At 44.4% G+C, this 13,098-nt stretch overlaps 1 protein-coding gene across 1 annotated transcript in view; it reads left to right on the plus strand.

Annotated features, from left to right (window-relative positions):
• The window catches only part of LOC132888311 (reelin-like), a 1,389,809-nt gene that overhangs the window by 1,097,003 nt on the left and 279,708 nt on the right, over nucleotides 1-13,098 (plus strand). Inside the window, 3 exon segments of the mRNA XM_060924376.1 lie at nucleotides 513-762; nucleotides 865-1,033; nucleotides 1,119-1,259. Coding sequence (XP_060780359.1) covers nucleotides 513-762; nucleotides 865-1,033; nucleotides 1,119-1,259 — 560 coding nt within the window.

A 13,098-nucleotide genomic window follows, 5' to 3' on the forward strand; every position in this document is an offset into this window, starting at 1 on the left:
CGTCGCTACGTTTGCATAAACCTTGGCGCGAATATCTAAGCAAAAACAATGCGGAAGAAGCAGCAGCAGCAACAACAACAATAATAATGGATGACTTCGTGTTTGTACAGCTGCTGCTTCTCGTCACTTAAAAATGGCGATCTTTCGCGGTCTTGTTATTGTTGTTGGTCTTAACAACTCCGCCCCCCCGCTGACGTAAGCGGTTCTTTCCTCTGGCCCAGCAGAGAGTTGGTGCTAGCCTGGAACCGGTTTTTCTGGCCCCAGAGCCAGTTCTTTGTCAGTGGAAACAGAAAACCCGGTTCCAAACTAAGCACTGGCCCCGAACCAGCCCTGGAACTGCTTTGGTGGAAAAGGGGCACATGTGGTACAGAAAATGAATGAACATTGAACAGAAAAGTACTGCTTATTACTGAAATACATTATAATCAAGATTAATGGAAGCACTATGTTAGAAATCAACTGCAGTGAAAGTACCTGATATCTTACATACATGATTGTGTTGGTGTGTTAAGGTTGTGGTGGGTGGCAGTGCCAGTGGCTGGGGCCCTCTGGAGGATAACTTCTCCACCACAGATGAACGTTTGTGGCTTCTTCACCCTGGGGGTATACGCATGCCTGTGTGTGGCTCTGATGGCAATGCCTTTGCTTTCATTGAAAAGTCAAACACTCGCTATGCTGTTACCACTGATATCAATATAGGGCAGGATGCCTTGATCCAATTTGACTTCTCTGCTTCCTGCTCTGTCACCTCCTCCTGCTATTGTAAGCCAGCCAGTCAGGATTTATATATTATTCATATCATTTTGAGCCATCTGTTTCTTAACATGCATGCATGGTTTTGTGTGCATGCATATGTGTGGAAAGCGGTGGAATTGGACTACTCTCTTGACCTTGGACTTACTTGGCAACCCCTCTTAAGAGACTGTTTACCCACAAGTCCAGACTGCTCCTCTTATGCGCTTCAAAAGATGTTAGTCTCCGACACCTACAACAAATGGGGCAGAGTTACCTTACCCATCCCAGCCTATGCCAGGTAAAGTTATATTGTACTACACTTTATTCACCATTTTCTAGACTTTTAAGTATCCCAGCACAAACACCCAGCTTGTGATTCTCAGGTCTTCAGCCACACGATTCCGATGGCTTCAGCAGGCTCCCTTTGATAAGCAGCAAACTTGGGCTTTGGACAACCTCTATATTGGAGATGGCTGTCCTGAAATGTGCTTTGGTCATGGTCGTTGCAAGCAGAATTCCTGTGTGTGAGTAAATTGCATTTTCCACAGTGAACATCATACTTAAAGATTATATACTTTATGGAATTTTGCCCCCCCCCCCCCCCCCATTGAAATAAAACTGTTTGCCTTACAATATTCATTTCAAGCATAGGTATAGATAGCTATGTAATATTTCTGATATAACATTTATGGGAGATGATGTTTATTCCATTGGGCATGTCCTTGGGGAATTTCTTGAGGTTTCTACTTTCAAAACATACCAGTAGGTAAATTGGCTATACTAAATTGCCCATAGTTCTAAATGTGCATTGCATAAAATTGTTTATGGAATTTAAGCCTTTATACATTGCATGTACATGAGAGCACAGTGGAGCCCTTTCTTTGCACTTAACGCATATGAGGACATGAGCATACATACCCAGAGAAGTGGGTAACTATGCTGCAGTGCCCAGGGAGCAGTTGGAGGTTAGGTACCTTGCTGGGAATTGAACCAGTGACCTTTAAGTCCCAAAACTGCTTCTCTTTCTTCTTCTTAAAAACACCATTTGTGTAGCCCCTTCAGACACAATGTGTACAATTGTTCAATGAAGTTCCATAGCATGAAGTTCCATAGCATTTTTCCTTGTGCCTGAAGGGGCTAATCTTCCAATGTCATGCCAGCCTTATGCCTCAGGTTTACCCTATTCTCATGCTCAGTATGCCCTGACCAGTATAAGCAGTTATTCAGAATGTGAGTGAATTAGTACACTGTATTTGAGTAGCAGGCATAGAGCCTGTTTGCATTTTTCATCTTTTTTTTTTAATTTTCCCTGCTTGTCTACCTTAATTTAGTCTTAACCAAGGAAGGGAAGGCCATCATGTGCTTCACCAGAGACACATGAGCCAGTCAACTGCAGCTTTATGCACTACTGCTCATGCTGCATCATGGGGCAGCATAACATACTCGGAGGAAATTCTCATATCTTATGCCATCCTCATGCATGAGTTCACAGATGCCCACAATTGGATAGTGTTGCTGTGATTGACAGGGACAAAAGAGTATGCCATCACTCTTACCTAGAGAAGGGTCAATTTTGCTGTCTTTGACTCTCAGCCATGGATAGCAAAGGAATTTTTGGGATTCAAACTCATGATCTCTGGATAACAGGGCAAATGCTTTTCTATTATGCCACTCAGGAACTTTCATCTACTAGTGTATCTCAAGCCATTAGAATATTGTGAAAAATTTTTTTCCCATAATTTAATTAAAAAATGTCAGCTTTCATGTATTCTGCATTCATTACACATAAATTGAAATATTTCAAGCCTTATTTTTGTTTTATTTATTTATTTATTTTATTATGGCTTATAGCTCATGAAAATCAAAAATCCAGTATCTCAAATTATTAGAATATTTCCTAAGACCAATCAAAAAAGGATTTACAATACAGAAATGTCCAACTTCTGAAAAGCATGTTCATTTATGCACCCAATACTTGGTTGGGACTCCTTTACCATGAATTGCTGCATAAATGTGGTGTGGCATGGAGCCAATTAGCCTGTGGCACTGCTGAGGTGCTATTGAAGCCCAGGTTTGATAATGGCATTCAGCTCCTCTGTATTTTTGGGGCGGGTGTTTCTCATCATCACAGGAACGGCACTGGACTATATCAAGTTCTGCATTGGGAATGTGACAGTGGATAAAAACATCTGGGTCTTCCTAAACCAGAAACCCTGGATGACCAGCCAGGTCCGCTCACTCCTCAGGGCTCACGACGCTGCCTTCAGGTCAGGTGGTAGAGCTCTGTACAGAGCCGTTCGAGATGATCTGAAAAGAGGAATAAATAAAGCCAAGGCAGACCATAGAGTCCCACCTGTCCAGCAACAACACACGGGAGGTGTGGCGAGGCATACAAGACATCACAAACTTCAGAGACTGTGATGCATCAACTGGAGACTGGAGTGCGCCGCTGGCAGAGGAGCTATTGCTTCTTTGCTCGCTTTGAAATATCTCAGCAGCACTCATCTTCTCCAGCCCTGCCCCCACCACCACACAGTTCCTACACCACTCTATTCACTGTACAGGAGCACGATGTCAGACGGGTGCTCCTGACAGTGAACCCCAAGAAAGCTGCTGGCCCAGATGGTGTACCTGGTAAGGTGCTCAGAGCGTGCGCCCACCAGCTCGCCCCTACCTTCACCAGGATCTTTAACCTCTCCCTGGCTCAGGCAGTCATCCTGCCCTGCCTAAAATCAGCTACAATAATCCCAGTGCCGAAGAAGTCTCCCGTCACCAGCCTGAATGATTACCGTCCTGTGGCCCTCACCCCAGTAATCATGAAGTGCTTTGCACAAGTTCTTCAGCACATCAAGGACCACCTCCCCCCAGACTTCGACCCCTACCAGTTCGCATATCGCACAAATAGATCCACAGAGGACGCTATCGCCGTAGCTCTCCACTCTGCGCTGAACCACCTGGAGCAGCAGCAGAACTGCGTCCACATACTCTTTGTGGATTACAGTTCAGCTGAAAGGTTATTTCACCTCTTGCCCCACAGCCGGAGCGATTAACCTCTCGAGATCAGTGCCTCCGTGCCACCGCAGAATTCTGGGGCGAGAACCGCGAAAACAGACAGGGACCCAGGGATTGGTTTCACAATCTCTTTAATTCACAGCTTCGCCAAAGATAGAACATCCACAGAAACTTTTTATATATTTTGTTTATCTGTGTGAAGGCAGAGTGTGTGTGTCTGTCTGTGTGCGAACCTTGGCCTATGTGTGTATGTGAATAGGGGTGGGTGTGTAGGATGTGTGTGTGTGTATGATGTGTATGTGTAGGAATGTGGATGTGTGTGTGTGTGCTATGTGTGTGCGTAGGAATGTGTGTGTATGTATGTGTTGTGTGTGCGTAGGAATGTGGGTATGTGTGTGCGTAGGAATGTGTGTGTATGTGTGTATGTGTTGTGTGTGCATAGGAATGTGTGTGTATGTGTTGTGTGTGCGTAGGAATGTGTGTGTATGATATCGGACTATGACATCAGCTATGTGTGTCTCCTCACTTGCATGCAAGTGAGGGGACCTTGATCTGGGGCAGGTCAAATAATCTCCATCAGTGTGTGTGTAAATCTTGAATCAATCATAAACATAATGACATATTTTTGATGATATGACATGATAGCAAGGTACAGACAGATTTTAAAGGTCATTGCTTATATACACCCCTTCAGGTCAGATATAACACAGGGCAATATGTACTTACGATAGTGATGGAATTTCTAAACACAGATACTATGTCTAGTCTACGAAGTCTAGTCAAAGAAGGTCACATGAATTAGGAATTAATGCCTTCTTGAAATAGTTTAAAATAGTAAAGGATCTAAAAGCTAAAGGATGAAAAGCTAAAATATTAAAATCATAAATTCTTAACACATGAATCACCTTGTGCAGCAATAAGGCTAACATGAATCACATTCTGCGGCTATAAAACTAACATGAATCACTTAATGCAGCTTTAAATCTAACAATTCAACACTGAAGAGACTGGTTAAATCTAACAATCCCCCCTCTTTGATACTATTTATAGTATCAGATTAGATTTTGATTAGACTAGTATTACACCCTAGCAGGACGATAATATACATTGTTTTCCCTGCATGGGGGTTTATGGGTAAAAACATTTATCATTTTATATATCCTATCCATCAAGCATTTAAAAATGCAGGGTCCAAAGAAGAGAAACAAAAGGAAAACCACAATCACAGGTATACACATAGATAAAATAGCAGTCCATTTCCCAAACAGTTTAGAGAACCACATCCACCCAGCTGTCTCCATGCTCGTCATGTTCCAGCTGTTGAGCGATCTGTTTCATTTGATGTACGGCTGCACCTATTTCGCCATCTGGGTTATCATTAGCAGGGACAAAAGTGCAACAGCTTTCTCCAACCATATCACAAACACCCCCCTTTTCTACCAACAAAATATCAAGGGCCATACGATTTTGAGTAGTCATTAGATGCAGGGCAGTTAATTCAGTCCTAATCCCATCTACAGCTCTAGTGGTTTCATTAACAAAGCTGGCTAAGCGATAATGTGTTATTTCTACTTCCCTCCACAGATCAGATACGCCAAAATGAGGAAAGAGTGATGTCCAGAAATGGTGCCATTTAGAAGTAAGCTGATGTGCCAGGGGTGGGAAAGTACCATAAACATCTCGTTTCGGGCGATAAGCAGAGAGGGGATGGATAGCAGTGATAGCGTTCTTGAGTCATATGGGGGCACAAACGCCTGACCAATTGGTGGGAAAAGAAACAAAGAGATCAGATCTATTACCGCAGTACCAGTACCAGTTTAATGCTAATTTAACACTAGGATAATTATTAGGGTGCGGTGGAACACAATCAGGATGAGCCCTACATGTATTATTGACATACCCGAGACTGTTGCGTGTGCAATTAGTTAGCGGAGGGTTACATTGGCATGAATTTGGGACGCAGCGAGGACATGGAGAGGTGGTGGAATTCTGATCATATATGTGATTACACTGAGAATTAGGAATTTGTCCCAAATACATGTTACTTCTTTCAGAGTAATTTGTTCTAAAACAGTGAGGGGAAAATGAAATTAGAGGACATATTGACCTGCAAAGTAGTGAGAACAGAATCCTGTAGTATAATGTTGGGGGTATCTGTGCTAGATACTGAAGAAGTCTGGTTTAACATTGCAACCACAGAGGGGTGCGGAGAGTAATTACAGAAAGGGCCCCAAGATTTAAAAGGTTGGCCCCTTGGGCCCCAAGCATAATACAGAGCTTCAGGGCATAGAGGCAAAGGTGGACGTGTAATAATAGTAGAAGGTGGCATCAAATGACATACATAACTTTCGTTCGTGTGTGCTCGTGCAGTCCAGTTAGCGAATTGCCAGAAGATATTGTCTTGAGGTCCAGCTCGAGCGGGGAACCCTGCTCCGAGCAGCAGTAGAGTGGTCACGAAACTCATGATGAGGACTTTCATGGTTGTAGTGAGGATGATTGGTCCCAGACGGGCCGCAAGATCTCTTCCCCTCTTTGTTCACAACGTCTTGCAGGGAGTAATCTGAGGGTTCTCAGTTGGCCAGGGCTGCACAAATGTCACGTCAAATCTGTGTAGAGCTCAGAGATGGAGAGAGAGAACAGAGACTGGATAGGGACACAGAGAAAACGTTAATAGCAAACTTGTCATTATAACACAGCTTTGTTATGGGGCCTTCTTCAATCGCGTGGCATGGATCCACTGTGGAAAAAAGTCAGTTAAAACAGCAGTATGAGTAATGGCAACTATTTCTGCAGGCCCACTATATCTAGGTTCTCCCAATTGTCCAAATCGTTTAAAAAGTCACACCAGCACCTTGTCTCCCACTTGAAAGGGGTGTGTGGGTGCTGCTGGTGGAGACGATATTGTACTATTGACCTTGGTACAAATTTTATGCAACTTATCTATAAGGGCTGCAGAATACTCATCCATATGTGTTTTCAAATCAGAGGTACCCAGAGCCGGAGTTCCCTTCTTCCAGGGGAGAGGGAAAGGTCTTCCAAAAATAATTTCATAGGGGGAGTATCCCCCTAGACTAGGTTTTGGTGTCATATGAATTTCAGCCAGAGTGGCTGGCAATAAGTCTACCCAATTTTTCAAACCTGTGGCCTGCATGGCCTTAGTTAGTTTGTGTTTCAACGTTTGATTAGTATGTTCTACAATACCAGAGGATTGAGGGTGGTACGGAATGTGAAAACGCCAGTTTAGTGAGAGATACTTACAAAGGTTTTGTGTGACTTTTGAGGTGAAAGGGGTACCTTTGTCTGAGTCTATGGCATCTGGAACCCCATAGCGAGGTATTATCTCTTTTGCCAGAGTACGAGTAACTATCTTCGTGTTCTCTCGAGAACAGGGAAAGGCTTCTACCCATTTAGAGAATTTGTCCACAATCACCAGGAGATATTTAAATGGCCCACAGGGAGGCATGTGTGTGAAGTCGATTTGCCATTCTAGGAATGGAGACGTAGGTATGGGTAAACACTCGTGTTTCGCGCCTGCTTTAGAGGGATTATTTTGTGTGCAGATGAGGCATCTCTCGAGAATTGAGTCCACCAAACTGTTTAAATTGGCTATAGAAAAAAGTTTGTTCATGTCCCCCTTCACCCCCCTTTGTGCACGATGTGTCACGCCGTGAAATTCGCGCATGAGGAAGGGAAGGCAATGAGATGGAAGACAAAGGCAGCCATCCTGACTGTACCATAGGCCATCAGAGGCAACATAAGCGCCTTGTAACTGCCAAAAGGCAGAGTCATTTGGAGAGGCTGAAGCCTGTAAAGGAAAAAGATCTAAGTCAGGAATCAGTTTGCTGGCAAGGCAAGAGGTATTACACGGCGAAGGATCTAGGCCAGGAGACATGATGCCAGAAGCAGCAGCAAGTTTTGCAATATGATCAGCAAGAGAATTACCCATGATTTCAGGTGTGTTTCCCGAGGCATGCGCCTTAGTTTTAACTATGGTGAGTGACCTAGGGAGATGACAAGAATCAATGAGATTTTGTACTAAGGTAGAGTGAGAAATGGGCTTCCCATCTGTGGCGTGGAAGCCTCGAGACTGCCAAATCTTCCCAAAATCATGAGCCACACCAAAGGCGTAACGAGAGTCTGTGTAGATTGTGACATCCTTGCCCTGAAACAAAATACAGGCACGCATTAGAGCATACAACTCGGCTGCCTGAGCCGAAGAGAATTAAGAAGAATCTTAATTCTTCGTCCTGAGAATTAAGAAGGCGTGCGAGAGCATGACCTACAGTATCGAAAGAGGATGTGGCATGAATTTCGAGATTGTCAGTAGAACAGAGAATGGTTTTATATCCGGAGCATCGCTGCGCAGTCATATGTTGGGTCTGTAAATTTTGCAACACCTGTTTAACTTGATGTGACGAGTGCAAGATCAGTGGGTGAGACAAAACCAATTTTTCCACATCTAAAACCATCAGAGCACATGCAGCAACAGCCCTTAGACACGCAAGTAAGCCTTGAGCAACAGTGTCTAATGTTTTGGATAAAAACCCACAAGGATGCATCCCCCCCCATGCTCCTGGGCCAACACCGCAGAGGCTGTGCCTTGGTGTTCACAGGCATAGAGATGGAAGGGCTTGGAGTAATCAGGTAAGCCCAGGGCTGGGGCTGAACAGAGGGCGCTTTTGAGGGAGTGATAAGTGTCCACCATAGCGTCAGTCCAGGTCAAAGGATGTTGCAGTGGATCATGATGAGAGATTGCAGAACGGAGAATCTTATATAAAGAGCAGTCAGGGATCCATTGTCTGCAGTAATTGATAAGACCCAGAAAAGACATCAGTGCATGTTTAGCTGCAGGGCGTTTTGTGTCTAGAATCACCCGCACCTGATCAGATGACAGCTTATGACAACCTTGTGAAAGTTCAAACCCCAAATACTTAACAGTGTCCATGCAATATTGCAGCTTGGTCCTGGAAACCTTGAAGCCCTTGTGCGCCAGATGTTGGAGTAGGCGTAAAGAGGTGTCTTGGCAGATTTCTGGTGACTCAGCAGATACCAGAAGATCATCTGCGTACTGCAGGACCACAGAGCCCTGAGGGAGGGAGAGGTCACAGAGTGCGTTATGAATTACGTCTGAGAAAACAGCAGGAGAATCAATAAAACCTTGAGGCAAGCGTGTCCAAGTATACTGTTTCCCCCTGTGCATGAAGGCAGACAAAGGCTGTGTGTGTTCTTCAACAGGAACGCTGAAAAAGGCAGAACAGAGATCTCATCTCATCTCATTATCTCTAGCCGCTTTATCCTTCTACAGGGTCGCAGGCAAGCTGGAGCCTATCCCAGCTGACTATGGGCGAAAGGCGGGGTACACCCTGGACAAGTCGCCAGGTCATCACAGGGCTGACACATAGACACAGACAACCATTCACACTCACATTCACACCTACGGTCAATTTAGAGTCACCAGTTAACCTAACCTGCATGTCTTTGGACTGTGGGGGAAACCGGAGCACCCAGAGGAAACCCACGTGGACACGGGGAGAACATGCAAACTCCGCACAGAAAGGCCCTCGCTGGCCCCGGGGCTCGAACCCAGGACCTTCTTGCTGTGAGGCGACAGCGCTAACCACTACACCACCGTGCCGCCCAGAACAGAGATCAATAATGGAAAAACAGCAATGATGAGCAGGAACCTGTGACATTACAGAGGAAATGTCAAGTACAATGGGTGCAACAGGGACAATCAGTTCATTAATCTTACATAAATCCTGTGTAAAACGCCAGGTACCATCAGGTTTAGGTACTGGATTGACAGGTGTATTGTACGAGCTGGTACACGGTCTCACCACGCCTTGCTCGAGAAGAGACTGTAGGATGACATCGATTCCCTTAGTCCTTTTTTTTCAGAGAGAGGGTACTGCTTAACATAAACAGGAAGCAAATGCTTAAGCTTAGCTTCATAAGGCACACAATGAACCAGGCCAGCCTCATCCTTGTGTTCAGCCCAGAGGGAGAAGGGGAGGTCATTCAAAGGATCTGTAGAAGGGAAAATAACAGTGTTTACAGAGGCAGTGCAAACAGCAGGGATATTTGGAACAGTCATACATGAAGAGAGATGAGCCAAAGTGGGAGGAAGAAAGTCAGGGGTGCAAATAATCATTTTGGATCCCTGAAACGAAATGGATAAATGTAACAGACTCAATAGGTCCCGCCCCATTAGATTAAAAGCACACTGTGGCATAAACACAAAAGAGTGATGTTTACGAAGTGCTGTGTTGGCGGGACAGGTTACCAATAATGGAGGAGTGCAAGGGGAGGAGAAGGGGACCCCATCAATTCCCACAGAGCGAACGGTTTTGTTAGAAATTGGGCCCTCGTAGGATTTTCCCACAGAGGACATCGTAGCACCAGTATCAATTAGAAAAGGAAGCACCTGTCCACCTATAGCTAATTCTACGACAGGCAAATCATTGGCTAGATAAGAGTCGAAAGAACAGTGTAACATTATGGGGTCACAGCTCTGTAGGCAGCTCTAAGGTTGATATGGGCCTGTGGGGCATTGCTGCGCAAAAGGGTTTGCCGTAGGGGCAGCCGGTGGCGGCTGCTGAAGATTAGGAGGAGGAAGGGGAAACATATCAGAAGATTGAGGGTCAGGGGGGTTAAGGGGAAACATATGCTGCGAATTGGCTTCATCCGCCTTTTTCTTTCTACACTCATGTTGCAAATGTCCTTCTTTGCCACAATAGTGGCACGCTCCAGGGCGTACCCTGCCTTGCGGGCGGGTGCTCGAATTCTGATTCTTTTGTCATCTATTCATGTTTCCACAGGGCTGTGAGTAGCCACCAGCCACAGAGAGGCAGGCTACCTGCTTACTATCCAGAATACCATCTCCCTCCATAGTTCTAATTCTTTCCCCTAGGGTTTTCATTATCATATTACTATGGTCACTTAAATGATATTTCAGAACCTTCTGTATATCAGGACGACAATTGTTCAAAAATGTCGAAGTAAAGAGCGGATTGGCTTGCTGCTGATCTAATTGCATGTTTCCCAGACAAGTCCATATCTCACTAAAACGTGTCAGAAACTTTGAAGTGAGTTCAGCCTTCTCCTGTTTACAATTAGTAACCTGTGAAAGATCACGGTTAGCCTGTTGTCGTGAGAGCAGATAACGCGTCAATTGTTCCTTTAATTCACTCATGGCTTTACTGGTATCTTTCCAGTAGAACTTAAACTCATGCTTTGTGGTGGTTTTGCCGTCTCCCTCTATCTTAGTTTTAACTACTTCGTATTTATCATTTTTAGGATCTAAGCATGGCACTGCAGCTAGTAATGCAGTTTCATCATAACTGTCGCCTAGAACGGCATGCAGGATAAAACGGTAATCTGCTCCGACCAGCTGGCAGTGTTGACACATTTTTACGAGCATGTCTACAAAGTTAAGTGGTTTGTCTAACGAAGGCAACAGTTTAATAATATCTTTTAGGTCTGATGCCGAAGGCGGAGTGATCTTAAGTCCTCTTCCCTTCTGAACCCATACACAAGCGGCATTCATGGGGGGAGGTGGTGGTGGAAGGGAACCTCCATCTGGTCCCACATCATCATCATTATCATCATCAGAGTCATCGTCTGTATTAGAATCGTCAGTCTCGTTTTTTAATAACAGCGTATTTGAGCTTACAGAGGGTTTTTCTTTATCTGCTTTGGGTTTATTAGGTTTAGCACCTATGTCAAGAGATACAGGCGCGCTGGGAACGCTATCAGCGGGACATGAATTATTAGTTAACTCCGGATATAGTTTTGTGACCAGTGTGTATGCAGGAATGTTATTTGATCCCTCGTACATCGGCGGGAGAGCGGAGGCTGTAACAATAACAGATTTAGACAAAGCGGGTTTTGCTTTATCTTCAGGTTTAGGGCATGGTAATGATTTCTTTTGCTCTTTGGTTTCTTTAATTCCGTGAAAATCATCCCATATTGATTTCATTCTGACCCATTCTAAATAGCCTTTTGTCATATAATCATAATCCTATTCTGGGTTGCCAAATACTTCGTATATCTGTCTGTGTGCCGAGACAAGGTACTTTGATTTGAAAGTTCCAGCACGGGGATGAATCAAAAGCTGAGGCTGTGATTCCGTCCATTCGGCCAAATTGTCTAACCACGGAGTGGTGTATAATTCTAAATCACATCGGTTCATCCAATCCCGTGGGGTTTCTTCAGGGTCGGGTCTGAATACCTTATTACAATTACCCCCATGGTGGCATGAAGGAATGGTCTCGAGATTAATTATTCTGTATTAACTCACACAGACGCGCGCGCTCAAATCGTCCCGTGAAACTATTCACGGGGATAAACAAATCGTCCCGTGAAACTATTCACAGGGATACTGGGTTTTCGGATACTACCAACCAGGCGGAAGTCCCTTAAAAAAATATATATACCTCTTACCTGATTGATGGTAATCCCGGACGAGCCCCCAAATTGAAAGGTTATTTCACCTCTTGCCCCCCAGCCGGAGCGATTAACCTCTCGAGATCAATGCCTCCGTGCCACCGCAGAATTCTGGGGTGAGAACCGTGAAAACAGACAGGGACCCAGAGATTGGTTTCACCGTCTCTTTAATTCACAGCTTCGCTAAAGATAGAACATCCACAGAAACTTTTTATATATTTTGTTTATCTGTGTGAAGGCAGAGTGTGTGTGTGTGTGTGTGTGTGTCTGTGTGCGAACCTTGGCCTATGTATGTATGTGAATAGGGGTGGGTGTGTAGGATGTGTGTGTGTTGTGTGCGTAGGAATGTGGGTATGTGTGTGTGTGCTATGTGTGTGCGTAGGAATGTGTGTGTATGTGTGTATGTGTTGTGTGTGCGTAGGAACGTGGGTATGTGTGTGTGCGCGCGCTATGTGTGTGCATAGGAATGTGTGTGTATGTGTGTGTAGGAATGTGTGTGTATGATATCAGACTATGACATCAGCTATGTGTGTCTCCTCACTTGCGTGCAAGTGAGGGGACCTTGATCTGGGGCAGGTCAAATAATCTCCATCAGTATGTGTGTGTAAATCTTGAATCAATCATAAACATAATGACATATTTCTGATGATATGACATGATAGCAAGGTACAGACAGATTTTAAAGGTCATTGCTTATATACACCCCTTCAGGTCAGATATAGCACAGGGCAATATGTACTTACGATAGTGATGGAGTTTCTAAACACAGATACTATGTCTAGTCTACGAAGTCTAGTCAAAGAAGGTCACATGAATTAGGAATTAATGCCTTCTTGAAATAGTTTAAAATAGTAAAGGATCTAAAAGCTAAAGGATGAAAAGCTAAAATATTAAAATCATAAATTC

The sequence above is a fragment of the Neoarius graeffei genome, chromosome 6, assembly GCF_027579695.1.
Source record: "Neoarius graeffei isolate fNeoGra1 chromosome 6, fNeoGra1.pri, whole genome shotgun sequence".
NCBI classification, from domain to species: Eukaryota; Metazoa; Chordata; class Actinopteri; order Siluriformes; family Ariidae; genus Neoarius; species Neoarius graeffei.